We start from the raw sequence: 18,301 nt of genomic DNA, 5'->3' as shown, positions 1-18,301 counted from the left end.
GATGTCTATATGTAGTTTCATTAACATGATCTTTCCTTAGCCATTTGGTCTCAAGTAAGTGTTCATGCATCATTCTGCTGAGAATAGTTTCCCAAAAGAAGGAAGGAAAAGAGTTAAATAGCTCGGTGCACTGTACCTTTTTTTTTAGTTGCTAGCAATGTGCAGCTACACCACAAATTTGATTACTCAGCTAAGGATTCTGTAGGCTTTGCCTCTTGTTTTGAGGAGATTAGAAACCAAATACATTCTCCCTGGAGCCTCTGGGGCTTGTGTGTGCCGTTAGGGACCTCGGCATCTCTCTCTGGGGTTTATCCCAGACAGGGCTTTTTCTGTCAGAAACCCTAACAGATAATGCACAATTATTGAGCAAGATAATTGAAGAAACAAGATGATGCTGCAGTGTGCTTTCTTCTTCGTACTAGCTTAATCCGTGCCTTGTCTAATCTTTCCCTTAATGCTCTTTATCCAGCCCATAGTGGCAAGATGTTTAGAGAGCTGATGAGACAATGCTATTTGCTCTAGTCATGAGGCCTAAGAGATGGGGGATGTTTGCATGCAGATAGTGTCGTGGTTCATGTTTTCTCAGGGGCTCCTGGGAAGATTTCATGTCAACGTTGTATCAGATGAGTCTTGCAAAGAAAAATTTCCCTTAAGGACTCTGCTGAAAGAAAGGAAACAGCTATTTTAATGTGTTGCTCATCCTTGGAGTCTCTTGTAGATGGCGTAAGGATATTTGGTGTTTTTTCCTGCAAAAAGTAAATGGGTGAATGGATTTCTGCATTCCCTTGGATGCAAAATGTATTAGAATAAACAGCTCACCCTCAAAAAGTACACCTTGCAACTGTACCCTGGTCTGATGTGAGACTCTGATAGGTCACAATATCCTTGTCTTAGTTGACCAGAATCTAAGGTTTATTCAGCTCTGAGCACTCGTACCACATCTTTCTCTTAGTCAGGAAAGGAAGGATGTTGATGGAAATGACAAACCAGAGCTTAAGGAAGGAGGTAAAGGCTCATTATGCTATTCAGTTAATGTATCCACTTAGCATTTTCATGTCCAATACTGTTTTACATCTTTGGAGTGGCAGTGTTTGAGTCAGCAAAATAGAAATAAATGCAAATAAAAACGTGGCCAGTCCCTGTGTGGGACATGTCAGGAAGGAAGAAGTAGGCTGCCTCTCCTCTCACCTTGCTGGCACGTATGTACAAGGACTCGCATGTATAGCCTGAAGTCTTAAGTTCTTTAGGGCAGGGAATATTTATTTGAACCTGTGTTATGCTTCAGCTGTGAAGCAAGTAGTAAGAACTTGGTTGCAGATGTGCCGTCCACCTGTGTAAAACAGCAGCACATACTCAGGGAAAGAGTGGCACCTCCTGCAGAAATCTGCTTTCTTTTCAAGATGTCCTACATAAGATAGGAATTTTGTTTTATTTTAGTTGTTCCTTCAAACTTTTATTTGGTCAGGAGAGGGCATGTGAGTCAAAAGTTTATTTCTTACAGAGGAAAGCTTTCTAAACTGGGGAGGTTTTACAGCATTTGTCAGAAACAGTCTGTGTCAGAAAGACTATTCTATTTCTGGAACTGCCTGACTGAAAATATTTTGGCCCCAGGACCAATTTGCTTCATCCAGAGCTTTGTGATCTTTTTGGTTCAAAAGAAATGTAGCTGCCAGAGTAGTTAATTTAAACTTTAATATCTCTGGGACTTGATCCATTAAGTTTCTGGAAATTAATAACAAGCGTTGTTGCCAGTATGGAGTCTTGAACTTGGGTCAGATATGTTCAAGTCTGTGAATAGTTTGAATCCTTTGCATGGGGAAGGAAGATTGTGGTGATTCAATCTGGAGGAGGCGACTTATGGGCTTCTGCACTAGGTCTTGTCTGGGAAAGTAAGGCCAAGTTTAATAGTAAATTGGAGATGAAAGATGGTAATTTTGGAAAATGGTATCACATGGTCTTTCCATTATTTTGACACAGAAATTGTGTGTCATTAATGGAAGAAGGCTGCAGTATCTCTCTGTTTTTCAAAACCATTTCTACCAGTGTTTCATCTTGCCTGGATTAACTTGAGCTTTCTGCTCTTGATCCAAGAGCCAGTTTCTTGTAGCTGTTCTGACACTCCAGCATTGCGGAAGGCTACATCAGCTGAGAAGCAATTAATTGGTACTTCCTTGCTTTCTCCATGCTTTCAGGAGGAAAATCATTCTTCAGTGCCTCACTTCAGTAACAGTTTAATACTCAGCCTATCTCCATGTTGCCTCAATTATACTTGGCCTCACCCATTCTATGTATTTCCTGCCTGTGCTGAATTACCCTTCTCTGCTGAAACCCAAAACCTAGAAGGAGAATGCAGAAGTTGAGGGGCTTTCTCCCATAAGCATACAGTTTAAACCAGAGACTTCTTGAATCTGTATTAAGAAACTAAAAACAGCAGGGACGTTGCTTCTGAAATATTTTCTGTGTTGCCTTTTCAGTGGTCCAGAGTGCAATACTTGTTGCTAAGTAATAACATTTTCAATTAGGGGGGGAAAAAACCCATCAGCAACTCACAAACTTTTAAAACTGTGAAAGAAATTTTAGCTTGAGCAGAGTACATTTATGCTATGTTTCAGGAAATAGCTAAAGCCTAGCTTGGGAATAATACTGGAGACTGCCAAGTGTATGTGAGTACTTTGAGTATCAGCTGACATCCTTTGCCTGATTGATTGGTTGCTGGTAAAATTAATTGCACTTTCCCACCTAACACTTAGCAACAAAAATGACTGTTTGGTACTATGTCTAATTTGATCTAAGGGAAGAATATGTGTTTTCATAGATACACATGATTTTCCTGGTGGAGTTGAATGAAAGAACAGAAAACTGGGCTGCTTAAAGAACATTCCCAAGTATTTCTGGTATGGGAGTTCAGGGATCCCGGCCTGATCCCCAGGAGATATTCTCTAGAAGATGTTCCAGCTGCTAGCGTTCTATTCATTTTACATATTACTTTGAATGAGATTTGAAATGTAACAAAAGAAAAAAACCTCTTTTTTCATGTCTAAAGTAGACTGAGACATATTGTTAATTCAGTCAACATTATGTAGAAGGGCTGCTCTTTTCGCTTACAAGTCTAATTGGTAGAGGATTGAAAAGTGTCTGAAGAGTCAAGAAAAAATATAGAAATGTATGTGTCTGGAAGCACGTAAGTCAGAAGTAGTCCAGGTATAATTACAGGTGCATACAGTAATCAAACTTTCTGCAATTTGCCAGAATGCTTTCAAACAAAATAATCTTTGCCTGGCCAGCTGCTTTCATCCTCACGTCTCCAGAGTAGTTTTGTAGCTTGAGATCCTGGGTTTAACACTGCTTATATTCTTCACTCCTAGAAGAAAGTGCAAAGCTGTACATCATTAACAGTTATTCAGCTGTGTTACATCATTTTAGAGAGGAATAAAGCTAGTGCTCTGTGAATACCCAGGTTTTAGGATTTCAGTCTTTATTAAAAGGATTTGTCACCAGGATTTTCAGTGTATTTACTTTGTCTCCTCACTTGAGGGCTTTGTAACAGTTACCTAAACCCAAATGACTTTGTGCGAGAGAGAGAGAGAGAGAGAGAGAGAGAGAGAGAGAGAGAGAGAGAGAGAGAGAGAGAGAGAGAGAGAGAGAGAGAGAGAGAGAGAGAGAGAGAGAGAGAGAGAGAGAGAGAGAGAGAGAGAGAGAGAACAAACCTGAAAGTACGTAACTAAACCAGTGCTACTTCCGAAAGCTGTTACTGCTCTTGAATGAGAATTTCACTGCTCTGTATATATGCACTTGGCTGTGTGATCTCCTGGTGCACCATCCACATACTAGCTGGTAACTCCTCATTTCTGAAGGAAACAAAAGCCTCTTTTCAGATTTTTTAGATCTAAACGCAGTCAAAGAAAACCAAGTGCTTTTATTTCCCCCAAGCTTTTGTGTGAATTGTGGTGATGTCTCTGTTTGTGCCAGTCCAAGAAATCGTTTTACAGCAGCTGAATTTTTAATGGAAATAAAAAGTATTCAGCAGGAGAGCAGCTGTCTCCCTCTGTTGAATTTTCTCTTTTTCTCTCTGCATTTTGAGGTAAAAAGAAGTAAAATCAGAAATACCACACTTGGGGAAAAAAAAGACTTACTTTTTTCTGTATACTAAGAAGCTGCTGCTGCATCATCTCATGCTTTCTGATGCAGAAGCAATAAACAAGAAGAGCACAAGAAATGCAAAATGCTAATACCGCTACTAAATGGACCACAAAATGTGCTAACTAACCGTTTACAGGAATGACATTTTTACATTAGACTAATACTAGGGAAAGAAAATATTTAAAGGCACTAATTTTCCATATACTTTCTGTGTTATTAAGCATACCTGCATAAGTATGTATTTGACCCATCCTTTTGTATTTTAATGAGTTTATAGTTCAGTTAATCTTGAATCACAAAAATAGATTTATCTCTATTAGTATGATGGCAGTATGGTGAAGACTGTAAAGCTTCTTCCTATCTTGAATACTAATGTTTGGCTTTATGGTTAAATTAGAGCAAATAGAACTTGTAATTCAGCTTTCTTGAACTACTCAGCGTACTTTTGGCAATGCATTTGGCCTTGTTAGCATTGCTACAGAATGTCATTTCTAAACTACAGTTCTGACTTTTTGCCTTTTGGGGAGATGGAAGGGGCAAAGGATACTAAAGAAAAATTATGAAAAGACAGTTCTAAACTTTGAAAAGAGGAATTTCAGTAAGACAATGTCAGGCAAGAAGTCTGTAAATTTAGATGGATGCAGAACTGTTAGTGGCAGCACTGATACTACCTGATAAAACAATAATGAAGTTTTAGCAGATGGGTATGCTGATCCAAAAAAGGAACCAGAAGGGCAAAGAGTAACAGAAAATGCTGAAAGAGCAAGGTTTGCCAAGTATGTAGGTCAAAGAGGAATCCTTCAAACATTGGAAATACAACCCTAGAGAATGTTAAAAACCAAAACCATAAATCACAGTAGGTAAAAATAAGAGAGAAATTAGAGGCCTCAAGCTGCAGTTCATGGAACAAATTGCTGGTTCGTAGAACAAAGTTCTTACAACGCAATTTTAAGAACAAACAGCACAGTAGTTCAGGTTTGTAGAAACAGTAGCATCCAAAGACCGTTTATGGTTTACTTGATCACAAGATGCTGATGAGAGCTCTGCCCCGAACTTGCTCTTCACTGTTAAGAAACTCCTCTCAGAGTTTGAGATAATTAAAAGGCAGGTCAGGAACTGGTTAGTTTGAAATACAGCAAGTCCGTCTGTCTGGCTGGTGCATCCAAAAATTCTGAAGGATCTTAAGTATGAATTTAATTTAGCTGCGAGCAGAAATAATCAAGTCTGTGTTCGAAGTCTTGAGGGGCACTACTGTTTACCTGCACTATATTTAGAAAGGTTGTAGAAGCATCTAAGAAATGTGTAAATAAGATTTACATCTGTACCTTGAAGCTGGTTAAAGTGAAAATTGAACATGGAATCACCAAACACCTGTAAATTGATCTGAAAGGACCTAGATGGGATGTTTTTTCCAAAGGAAAATCATATCTCACTAGTCTCTCATAAGTCTTAACATATGTTAGTAAAAGTGGCTAGCAAAAATTAGTGGAAATTATTTAGTTTTGAAAAAGTCAACAAGTTCCAGTGCCTCCTAATGTAGGTTTCCTATATTATAGTTTAGGATTGTCCTGACAGAAATAGCTGTATGTTCACTTTGTAGAAGTCTGTTGTAGCAGGAATACATCCACTGCACACTCACTACACGAATGATTTGGCAGGTGTAGTAAATCCAGTAAGTGGTAACAATACTGTTTTACTTACTGTGTATGGATTAGCAGTGCATAGAGAAAAACTGGCTAAGATCCAGTCTGCAAAGGGGTAGAGTAAATGGTCAATTTGCTTTATAAAAATGTGGACAGTGGGCTTGCTCTTTCATCACATACACTGTATGTTAAAACTTTTTTATTTTAAAATATTTATTGTTGTGAGTTAGCAACATTTACAGATGACACACAGTTGTCTAGATTAATTAAGACTGTAGAAATTGGCTTGGAAATTTCAGAGTCCATACATCAAAGTATGCTGCAGTGGTCTAGTAAGCAACTTGTAGGACACACCTCTTTGTCCTTTTGTAACATGAACAGTCACTTTCTGAAAAAACTGCTTATGGTCAGATACTTTGTCCTTCCAGCTGCCACTTATCCTGAGGTAGAAGGAAGAGATATAACTAAAGAAATTGCTCATCGGAATTGCCATAAGGTTGGCATCTTAGCCACAGCTCAGGAAAGATTGGACCGTCTGAGTTTCCATGACAGATGGCATTAATTTTCAGAACATTTTGGTGTATCCAGGAATTTAAATGCAAACTCTTAATGCATGTTGCATTAGATTCTACATTAAATTTGCAAGTTAGTGGTTGGGACTGCTCTGTCTCGTAGTCTTAGTGAGAACCCACCTGAATTTGTACCTGCAGTCAAAGACCATAAGGGTATATCCAGATGCAGAAGGAATACAAAGATATTACAGTTCTGTTACGGAAGTCAGTGTTTGGTCTCACCTCAAATGTGTGCAGTGTAAGTCACACTCTCACAAAAGGGCTGTGGAGGAGGCTTAAAGAAGAGCAACCAGAATGGCCAGGAGCCAAGAACAATTTCTCATGTGAACAGAGGCTGAAAAACATAGAGCTAGCTTACCTTAAAAAATAGGCAAATAAAAAGTAAATAAATATAAGATACTGTAGGATATTGTATATAAGATAAAAGTCAACCCAGCTTCATTGACTTAGTGGAATTGTTATGATATATGGCTGCTGAGACTGTGGGCCATTATTTGGAAGTAAACTTTTCTCAGCATATAATCAGATGTGGTGAGATGGCAGGATCTGTCCCTTTCCTACTGAACTAGTGTATTCAAATTAACATAGAGCTTGAGCCTTCTTATTATTGAGTAGTTCTCTTTATGTACATTAAATCAAATTAAACAACAGAATATATTTCATGCAAAAATAACATTGCTGTGAGTAAATTCCAATCCTGTTATGAAGTAGGGGGCCTCCGCAGCTGGACCTTTCATGTGCTAGAGCTTTGGTAGCTTGTAGTAGTTCTGTTGATTTCAGTGTTGCCAAACCATTTTGCACTAGCACTCGTTACAGCATCGCAACAGATCTTACGGGAATAGCAGCAGTTCAGCACAGCATATACACACACGGCGAAATCACTGGTCAGGTTAAAGTTGTTCCTCTTGGATTGAATTATTTAGCTTTTTGGATGCACTAAAACAGTTTAGTGTATTCATGAATAATTAACTCCAGAGCAGAATGCCCTATCTTTTGACTACCACATGTCTTTTAGGAATCGGTACATTTCAAACTGCAAATGGAAGACTTTTTAAAATCTTGAGCATTTAAGGGGATGGCAATCTTGAATGATTTTTTCATGGATACTTGATTTAACACTGATTAAAGGAAAAATGTTTTTACATTTCAAAACTAGCTTACAAAACTTATTGTCTGAAGTTACTACAGAGGCTAGGAGGTTAGCAGATTTCAAAGAATGTTTTTTGGATATTCAGATTTGTTATAATAAATATGAATTAACATGGGCTTCATGAAGAAACCAGACACCTGTGTTTCAGGACTTAACCTAACTCTCAGCCCTTAGCATGCTTAGAAGACTTTTTGTGTGGGTTATCCCATGGCAAACTATAGCAGGTTTCCCTTCAAAGCATCCAGCAGCAGGTCACCATTGGAAACTGTTGCAGAATTTGCTTCCTGTGTTTTTATGACCTCTTACCAGCTACAGCTTTACTATAGTGCGGGATTTATTATGTTGATGTGTTTTGTAAAGAAATACTGTATTTGTGCTGTGTAACTGACACACGCTTTAAATGTATAGGTAATTTCGGATATTTTATTATCAGATTTTGCATAATTCTGTAAAACTTTCAATAAGAACACTTCAAAATAAAGTAGTAAAGATTTTTAAAAATTATTGTTGTTATGTTTTTGGCTTTGTATTCAGGGGTTAATAAACCAGTGTAACCTGTTCATTACCTTTTCTCAACTTTCTCTCAGACATTTCAGATCTGCAAATACCTGAAAAATATCAATTTAGGCAGCTAAAATACAGTCATTCAAATTGTTTTTTGGTTCCTTCAGGCATACTCTGTGCCTTAACCTTTTTTCTGAAGGTCGGGAGTTTTAGTCATCCGACATAAATAGCTTGAGTGTGGCATTTATAGCTTGGGTAACGTTATGGATGGTAACACCATTAGACACTTACACAGCTTCAGCAAGAGTTCAGCCAGTAGGACTATCAGCCTATAAATGCTTTCATCTTAAAGGCTGTATAGCTGCAATAACTCCAAAACTTAAAGCTGCTCCTTGAAACCTATAGCCTGGCTAAAGAGGTGAGGAGTGCCCCCTTACATTTCTAGGTTGCTAAAGACTTCCGTTAGGTCCTAGTGCAAGAATTAGGGTGCCTGCGTGCAATTGGTCTGATTTGAGTTGGAAATTAATGTGGGAGTTCGTAAGTTTAAATGAAGTGGGGGTAGCGCTGCCTGAATGAATTGTCTTTAGATCAAGCTTAGACTGAAGCCTGGATGATTAGTCCCAACGTTTTATTCCTGCCCAATAATGAAATGTTTCTTAATTCTACAGAATTTTAGGGGAGAGAACTCTCATACTGATTATTTCAAAAACAGCACAGAGCTCTCTTCCTCTATCTAGGTATTTTGCTGTTATAAAACTCCAAGGAGACTGCTCAAAACCAGGTCTACAGAGTTGGTAGAAGGTGGTGTGAGAAGCTAGCAGTGGCAATCTTTAGGATTTTGGCTTTGTGGAAACTTGTTCGTATAGAGATCTGAAGGAGAATGGTTATGCTCTGAAAATGGATAGTGAAAGTGGTTATGCACTGATCATGCATATAAAATCAGTGGAACTGATGGACAGTATGAAAGGAGATGAGATGATACAAGTGGAAGAAGAATAAAAAAAGGGCCAGAAAGGAAAGAAACATGACTTGAACACAGGGTGAATTCTTACTTTTTTATCTAAGAATAATAATTGAAGGCTTGTGACTAACACAGTAACTGTTTAACACAAAAACATTTGTTCCATGTAGTGATTACACTTAAGTTGACCAGATAGTGCTTTTTCATTACCACCATTAATGAGAAATTACTTCATTGATTTTAGCAAGATTTTAATGACTTCACTGGAGTTCTTCTGTTAAAACACTCTTCTAGTTTATAGCCTTCTGTGTTTCTTGATCATCACCCACAGAAAAATTTGTAGTACTTTTTTTTTGTCTGAGATCCTTGAAACCATGCTTCCTTTCTGAAATGTTCAAAAATACAAGCATTACAATTGCATCTTATGTAAATACTGTTGTGTAAACCTGCTATGAAACTCAGTTTGGATGCTGCAAAGTAACCACATCTCAAAAGGAAGGTAGAATAAGTAAAGCAGAGATCAAAAAGGGTGATTGGAGGCTTTGGACAACTTCTGTAGAGTGCAATTCCAAGTAGACTGTGATTCTTCAGCTTGGAGAAGAGATGACTGAGGGATTATGTAGTAGAGGTCTACATAATTATGACTAATGTTGAGAATGTAAATAGGGAATTATTATTCTGTATTTCTTACAATGTAAGAGGTAAAGGTTACCCAGCAAAATTATCAATTAGCAGCCTGTAAATAAAGGAGAAACTACATGATTGTTCAGTGCATCCTGTTCTTTTACTCTTCCCTGAATATTTGACCACTGTTAGAGATAAGATACAGGCGTAAATGAATTTTTCATCTGGGCATTTAATTAATAGACCCTTAAATTTACAAACACTGTCACTGAGAAATGGGAAAATCTATTGTTTTTTTCAGTCTGTTCAGTTTGGACTTTCTCTTTCCAATGTATAGGCAATTTGCTCTTCCATTTGTATGGTTCTTTCACCTGGCAAAAGAGAAATTATGTGAAAATGTGATTATAAAACAGGAAGTAGGTGATAGATTGAAGGACAAGTATAAGTTCTGGCATTCCTTTTAGCTTTGTTTTTTCAGTACTGGCTACATTCCAAGTTGATGTTTGCCTTTAAACTTGCTTAAAGCATATTTGCCTCATGTAGAATTATGTGGTTGTAGCAGTAGCCTTGGCTAATGCATTTGCCATTTCATGGATTTATTAAAACATATTTCCTGATGTTTTTCTAAAATTCCTCAAATATGTAGGGTCTTATCTTGTTCAAAACCTCAAGAAAGAACATGCTCATAAAAGAGAAATTGTAGGTTCCAGACAGTCTGACCTTAATAAGTGCACTTTGGCTAAATAGCAGTTTAGGGGCAAGGCACCCCCCCCTTTGCATTATCCATTTTGTATTTGAAATGGTGGGTAAAAGCTCTTCTTTATCCCTTCCTGAACCTGTAACATATTATCTTCCTTTTGGGCTATAATAATCCACTTCCAGGTGATGGATCATATTGCTTTTTGCCTCTGTTTTTGGAAGACATTTTCCCACCTTCTCTGTGCTTGTTGCTCATCAGTTGAATAACCTGTCCTTCTCTATTCAGCTTTCCGTTTCTCATAAGCTGTTTGAAATCTCTGCTAAGACCTCATTGTTGTCAGGTGTACCTTTTGATATTGTTGTGATGGATGCCTGCCATTGTTTCTCTCACCAATTTTAGAAACTTCTGTATAATCCAAAGATATTGGTAGAATCACTGGTAGCCCTATGGCCAGCTCACTTCAATGGTGGTAATAGCCAAGTTTAAATAAAGTGTAAAGGCTCCTATTAAAGTAAAACAAAATGAACACCAGTGTGAACCACTGCTTGCTTAGAGATTTTAGGACCTTACCTCTAGCCCCGTCACTTTTTGTTACTCTATCAACTTTTTCGTCTCTTGCAAGCATCATCAAATAAGCAGGCATATTTTGTTTTGAGATAGTCAAATAAACAACTATGGTAGTTGCTTTGTACCTTCCCTGTGTGTTCTGCCTCCTATCAGAAGCTCTAGTTAGGTCTCTCTTACTCCTCTTCATCTTTCACTACTCTTTCTGTAGGTATTAACTAGACACAAGATATTTTTTCCATGTCTGCTGTCTCTGAGTCAGTGTAAGCTGCTTTTAATACATATACCCCAGAGGGACAAATTCTGATTGCTTGCTTCTGGCATTTCTTAGTTGTAGTGATTTGGTTTTGCTGCTGCTCTGACTTTATGTACATCTTTCGTTGCAGTGTCCTAGCATGGCTCTGTTTAAAATCCCTGACTGCTTTGCCTTCGATTCATTTCCAGCATAGCTAGTTAATGACAAGTTGTGCTCCACGGAGACTCCAGTTGCTGACATTTGATTGGGCTGGGGCCATTCTGTTATTTTCAGGTCCTGTTTGGCACTGCTGACGGTCAGGTTATTGTCATGGACTGCCACGGCCGAATGCTGGCCCACGTTCTCCTTCATGAGTCAGATGGTATCCTCAGCATGTCCTGGAACTACCCCAGCTTCCTGGTGGAGGACAGCAGCGAGAGCGACACGGACTCCGACGACTATTCCCCACCACAAGGTAGGGTTGTTTTCAAAGTTGTTCTCTCTCAGTTTTTGCCTGGAGATCTGGAATGGCATGAAGGAGTCACACCGTATTGAAACAGCAGGATGTCTACGGTTTCAGCTGGTAGAGGCTTCAGGGTTGTTTGCTCTTGTGGGGGTAGCACAGAGGGGTAAGCAGAGTGCTGGGAAGGGGGCGTGCGTTCTGCTCGCAGCTCTGCGGCTGCCCCCCTGAATGGCTTGGGCAAGTCATACCCCATCTGTTCTGCTGAGCCTCCATTTGCACAAATGAGATAACCCAAAGCTTTTAGTGAAGCAAATAGCACTAGATAAGAGCATATCAGGTTTCACTGATAAGCAGATGTAAGATATTGCAGTGGTCCTCATGTATGGATATAGTCAGGGGACAGTCACACAAGCTAATGCATTTTTATATAGATTCATGTGGAAAGACACCAGTACTAGACATAGCAGAAAGTGCCACATCTTTCATTTCCAAGAAATCCTGTTAAGCAGAGAGACTGCTCATCAGTATGGTCCCATCCTTGATAGTTCTGACATAAAGAGTTCAGTGAATTTCATAAAAGGATGAGAAATGAAAATATTTTCTGCAATTACATAGGGTAGAAGAAGGGTGACCGGAGCTGTCTGGAGTTATTAGTTCCCATGCTTCAGAGTACATTGCCAATCTGAGGGGCAGGAAGAAATTCTTCTCTCCCCTCAAGTATAAATGTAAGTCCATTGGGTAAAATGTTTTGGTTTTGGAAATTATAGATAGCAAAGGCCTAGCAGGTCACTGTATCCATGCATAGGCTGGGATAGGATATGGTTATTGCTCCTTGTTCCCCCACCCTTCTTATTCCAAATACTAGATTCTTGCTTCTTTTGGTTAATGCTGTTGAATAGTCTAGAAGATTTAGGTTAGCTGTTGCTGTGTTCTAGTGTATGAAGTCTGAACTAAGTTAAAGGATAATATAAAGATGATTGTGTAATGAAAAATTAAAACACATAATAACTAAAAATGAGTCTGAAGCAGCATCTCAGATCTGAACTACTGAATTCAAGACTCTTGCAGTTTTAAGTCTAATTTGGATGCAATCCAAAATTCATCTTTTACAGAATATTTTATATGTATGTCAGTATAATAATCATGTATTTAAAAATAATGACAGAAGGTAATGTGATCATCTGAAATGTTAGCATCTTTTGAACTGAGATTTGTTTTGGCTTTCAAGTAAATATGAACATGATGCCACAGCCTCAATTTTGGTACTAAAAATGATTCTAGTCTCTTCAGATTTCCTAGCAAGCTTCTAATGAAGGACAAGGAGCAACATTACATTTGTTTTTGTGGCTCTTTTGCAATACTGAGGTTCCAGTTGTGGCATGGTGAAGTTGGAGAGTGCATGGAAGAGAATTTAAATGATCCAAACATACTAAGTTTCTCTGAGTCAAACGGGTGGGTGGGCGGGCTCATTACAAGCCTGCTTCTAATGAATACCCAAACATCATGTGTTTTCCTTAGAGCAGATGCTGCATAAACCTCTCAAAGGTGACAAGCCTTTGACTCACACAGATATTTCTTACCAAGTTACACACACACACACACACTCTCTCTCACACACTCACTCACTCACTCACAGTAATTACTAGACATCTTTCTCTGGAGTGTTTTTTGATCAGTTCTTTTACAAGTTCAGGAAGTGATACCACTCTTACCTGGCTCTGTATCATTTTGATTACTCAAAAGGTTCTGGTTGGGCTCGAGAGTCACTTTTTGGGGGGATGTCAGTATCTCTTGTCAGAACTTAAAAAGAACTAAATAGCAAATGCTACAAATGCTGATATTGGTTGTCATGCATTTGGCACGGGAATGTCAACGAGTGCTGAAAAATAGGCCAAGAGGAGCCGAGACTCTTTAGGAATGGTTTTGAAAGCACCTTTGAACTCATCTCTATCTTTGAGTGCACAGAATCCTGTTATGTAGGATGGCATATCATTTTTCATTCTGCTGCCTAGCTCTTAACATTTAAAATATAGCAATTTGTGAAAGGCCAGTATGTTCTCTTGGAAGCCCTTATGATGTCTCTAGTGACTTTAAGAGGAGTACCCAGCACTTGCTTAAGCAGAAAATTTACCGAACAAATAGCTTTTAATGTGGTTACGTTATGATACAGCTTTTCAACTTGGGGCTCAGAGAAACCTTCCAAAGCACTGGTTTTCAGCTCGTGAACACTTCTAGGAGTTGACAGTGGAGAAAGATTGAAAAACACTGCTATGTTGCCTGACAGTATATCCATAAGCCACTGCAGTTAAAAATGCTTGATGTCTCATTTCAGTTACCTTCTGAAACTTGGCAGTCTTACTCTTCTGTAGTTTTGACTGAGCTGGAAGCATCAGAAAGGTAGAGATCAGTTAGGAAAAGATATTTAATTCCTAAAGTGGAATAGAGAGTTACAGCCAAGGAATGCAATGTTGCTTTGAATTTTTTGTAATGCTGTTCCAGAGCCCCTGTCCCATGGATAACGGCAAAGCTGGAGCAAGATAGCTCGGGTTTCACAAAAGCAGACAAACTAACTAATAACTGCTTTGCTTTTGTCACAGACGCTACAGAAATAACAAAGTAGAGGCAGTTTGAGGCTCAGAGCCATTCCTTATGATAATAGACTTAAGCACAGTGCGTTTCAACCTGGCTGTAATCTCTTCCGGTAGTTCACTTTTTGCTCACTCCAGAATCTTGTTTTTGCAGATGGACCAGCTGCATATCCAGTCCCAGTGCAGAACACCAAACCACTACTTACTGTCAGCTTCACATCAGGAGACATTAGTTTAATGAACAATTATGATGACTTGTCTCCTACTATGATCCGCTCAGGGTTGAAAGGTACAAAAGAAAGACATTTTACCCCCACCCTATGCTCTGTTTTTCTTGTATGTGTCTGTATGTTCATGTTTTTGAGTCTCTCTCTCCTAACCCAGTACCTCTCATCACTCAGAAGAGCTTACAGCTGCAGTTGTTGCCATTATCAGCAGTGACACCTACTGGTGAAAGAGTAGTGCTTGGTTAATAGATTTCTTGTATTGGAAAAAATATTTAAATATTTGAGATTATAGAGCAAATTGATATTTGCCTTCTTTCAGCTTAATGCACTAATAAATTCATGGTTGTTTTTATGAATGCCCTTCGTTTGTATCTTTAATTTACAGTGTCTCCTTCCATACTTTTGGTAGCCATGTATGAATCACAATACTGTTTTAATGTATCTTACAAATTTTAAAGACTTGCTAGAATTTTTAATTATAAAGAGCGAAGTTATTCTGAGAGCATAAAAATCCTATTGATTAATTGCAATACATCTTGCTAGGTGGTATTCATGTATACATGTAAAATAAGTACTTCATGTGAAATCTTTAATCTGTAGCAAAATTTTTACTATTCTTACCTATCAAAAAGTCCTTTACTTTGCCAGTGCTCTCATTATGACTTACGGCTCTTTGCATGGAGAAAAGTTTTGATTCACTAAGGCACATACATACTTAAATATGAGTTCCATTGATTCTTTTTCATCTCTGCAGGTAAATTAGTATTGTATTACATGCAGAAAAAAAAAAATCTAAAGTGTGGAGCAGACCCTTAGCTGTTCTATAACAGTGTGACATTGTTGGTGAAAAGGTACCCTGACATCAACCCATTAGGGTTTTGGGTGATCTCCTGTGTAGGGGAGCCTTAGGAGGTAAAAAATCATCTTTGAGGTTTCTGTTCTACCCCAGCTTCCACTCTTCCCTACACAAGAAGCATGGCTGGGGAAATGTAACATCCTGAGGCAACCCTGTGATCCAGAAAACTTCTGCAGCCAGAAAAGGCCCCTTAAAGTCTGGGAAAACTGGAACCAACTTAGAGAAGCTTTTGTGATAGCCACCAAGGGATGTGACCAGTATCTGTAGAATTATAATGAATAGAGTAGGAAGGAAGCTTGAGCTGTCATCTAGTCTGGCCTCCTGCTCCAAGATAGGATAATCTAAATCAAATCCTTGCCTACCCAGTCAAGGCCAGTAGACACAAATCCCCTCTTGTTCTCTGTTCAGAGTTACGTGGCTCTATCTTGCTGATGATGTCTGTCTCATTTCTCTTTTAACATTGACTTTTACTAATGGAAGAAAGACTCCTTAATCATGTCACCTTCCCATAGCAAAATATTAATGCACAAGCAACAATACATTTTTATGGATTGTAAACTGGATTGTGTAGTTGACATCAGTAAAAGAAGAATGGGCAACATCTTGCTGGAATGGCAGTGTGCATGAGGCAGAGAGAGAATGATGATTGGGATATCACTGTTTGTTGTTTTGAAGCTATCTATTGTACAGTAGACAGTTTTTTACATATAGCTGTTATATAGACGTACACATTTTCTATATCTTATCAAAAATGTTGTCAAGCGACTATCGTTTTGATGATTATTACCACATGCTAAACACCCAACTCAGAGTCCCCATCCTCTGTAGCCACTTGGATTTCTACTAAGAGTGAATGATCTTCCTATTGTGTAGGAGTCTTAATTCATGCGTTTCTGTCTGAAATCTGTATGTGTTGTTTTGTAGTCTCTGCAGCAGATGCCCTTCTGTTATGGACTGCTGAAACTACTCAATGTACTTCTAAAGCAGGCTACTGTAAAACTATTTCATACAATACTAATACATTTTTGTTGTTCTACTACCTTTGCATAGGTATTTTAAAAAGCTGTCACTTTGCTGGGAATATTCATATTGAATTGGTGTAAAACAAACTTGCAGTTTGATGAGAATTTGATTGCCCAAACACAAGTTATTCTTTTCATCCAGCTTGAACACTCCTGGATTTTGTTATCACTTCTAGTGGAGGTCGTGAACTGTTCAGTTGTGTTCTTTCTTTTTCTCTACTTTTTTTAAATCAGTGATTTACAGTGTGCTGCTACCTCCAGAACTACTGAACTACAGCTACTACAGAACTAGCTACTGCTACCTGCACATTTAGGGTGCTTTCCATTAAAGGTTTATTGATATACATGCCTCTGGTGGCTTGCAAGTAATTTTGGGGGATGACTGTGATCCACTGATTCATTTGCAGACCATTGCCCTAGATGAAACCTTTATGTGATTTCTTATCTCTGTGCTTGCACTGAGACCTAGTTGTCAGCTGAGCTATTTTACTTCAAGGCTTAATAGTCCTTGAAGACACAGAGTGCAGTGCAGCATGCTGTAGAACCGCAGTGTCCCAGAGGGACTGCTGCAGGCAGCATCTAGCCACTCTATGCCTTTGCAGTAATCTGATTCTGGGAATTTTGAGAGAAAGAGAAAGCTGCCAGGTGCAGTAATCATTCATCTTCCTCTTGGTATGGGGAACAACTGAGAATTTTACCTGAAAACATTTACCCAGAGGAGATTGGTTTTCCTCGTTGGTAGTTGTGTAGTTAAGCCAGTTACTAAAACAGGAGGTGATCTGTGTGCCTTGTTGATTTTTAGTGCATCTATCATTTTACTCTCTGGAAAAAATGAGTTAAATCCATTTGTAGATGACTTATAAGGCTGAGGACTAAGACCAAAAAAGAAGAACACAATGACTATGAAAAAATTATCTTGAGAAACATCCGTCTTGCCCTGATATGCACAAAAGCATAATTCTTATGAGAAATATCATCAGAAAGTCAACAGTTGAAATAATACAAAACCATTTTAAATTACACATAAAAGTCCCTGACGATGACAAGTTGACAACTTGAAACAACTTTGAGAGCCTTTCTGCCAACTCTCATTTCTCTACTGCTTCTTCATTTGAAGACAGCTTTTCGCCCACAAATGTCTTCAAAGGGTTCTTGGCAGATTGAGCATCCCAGAGCATGAAAGTTTTGTCTTTACCTTCACTTTGCCTCAGCACAGAATAGCTGCCTTCCACCTTTGGTTTAAGAGTAGAAAAGGTTTAAAGACTAGCTCAGTATTCCTTGCACATGCAAATCTGCCTCTGAAACACAAGCAGAAACACAAAATACTGTTTTAGTGTTCTTGATGAAGTGTGACAAAGAGCTGAAGGATATAAGGGTTTGAAATTAGCATCCCTGAATTGAGCTCTGGGCGTTCCTCATTATGAGTTGCCTGATATGTATATTCATATCCACACAAATGAGAGACTGATCAGTCCCTATGTGCTTCTGGCAAACTCCTGGTAGACAGATGAGTAGATTTTCACAAGTGATTTGTCAAAAGAAAGCCTATGTACGTGGAGGCCATATATGTTTATGGTCAAAAATCCAAAAGTCTTTCAAGTGTGATGTTGTAGATCCGAGTTATGCTAAAGGTTATGTTCACAGCCAGTGAAAATATGAGGCATTGCCAAATATGCTGCTTCTATGCACTGTAGGCCTTTCCAAACAAATAGTCATTGCTACTCTCTTGGTCAGTGAGATTTATTTATCTATGTGTTTGTTTGAGTCCACTTACCTCCAAAGATGTGCGTAGGATCTTCCACATTATTTTTAATGTCCATAATAAATTCTTGTACTTAGGTACAAAAGTTAGCCTCTGATTTACATTCTAAACTTTCCACAGAGATAGAGAAACTAATGTTTTTACATGTTTTTTGCAATTAACTAAAGAAATCACAAGAGACATTCCCAGAAATGCATATATGCTCATACTTCACTGAAAGTATTGAAGTTTCTAAGTATTTAAGTAACCTTTGAGAGCATGATTTAGATTCTCAAATCACCTAGGCACAT

The 18,301-nt window shown here is 38.5% G+C and overlaps 1 protein-coding gene across 4 annotated transcripts in view; it reads left to right on the top strand.

Annotated features, from left to right (window-relative positions):
* The window catches only part of TULP4 (TUB like protein 4), a 167,758-nt gene that overhangs the window by 111,474 nt on the left and 37,983 nt on the right, over positions 1–18,301 (top strand). For all 4 annotated transcript variants that reach the window (XM_064509097.1, XM_064509094.1, XM_064509095.1 and 1 more), the window contains 2 exons: positions 11,388–11,568; positions 14,299–14,433. In XM_064509097.1, coding sequence (XP_064365167.1) covers positions 11,388–11,568; positions 14,299–14,433 — 316 coding nt within the window. The remainder of the gene's footprint in view (positions 1–11,387; positions 11,569–14,298; positions 14,434–18,301) is intronic.

This window comes from Dromaius novaehollandiae, chromosome 3, assembly GCF_036370855.1.
Source record: "Dromaius novaehollandiae isolate bDroNov1 chromosome 3, bDroNov1.hap1, whole genome shotgun sequence".
NCBI classification, from domain to species: Eukaryota; Metazoa; Chordata; class Aves; order Casuariiformes; family Dromaiidae; genus Dromaius; species Dromaius novaehollandiae.
This window is presented reverse-complemented; position numbering and strand designations above follow the sequence as displayed.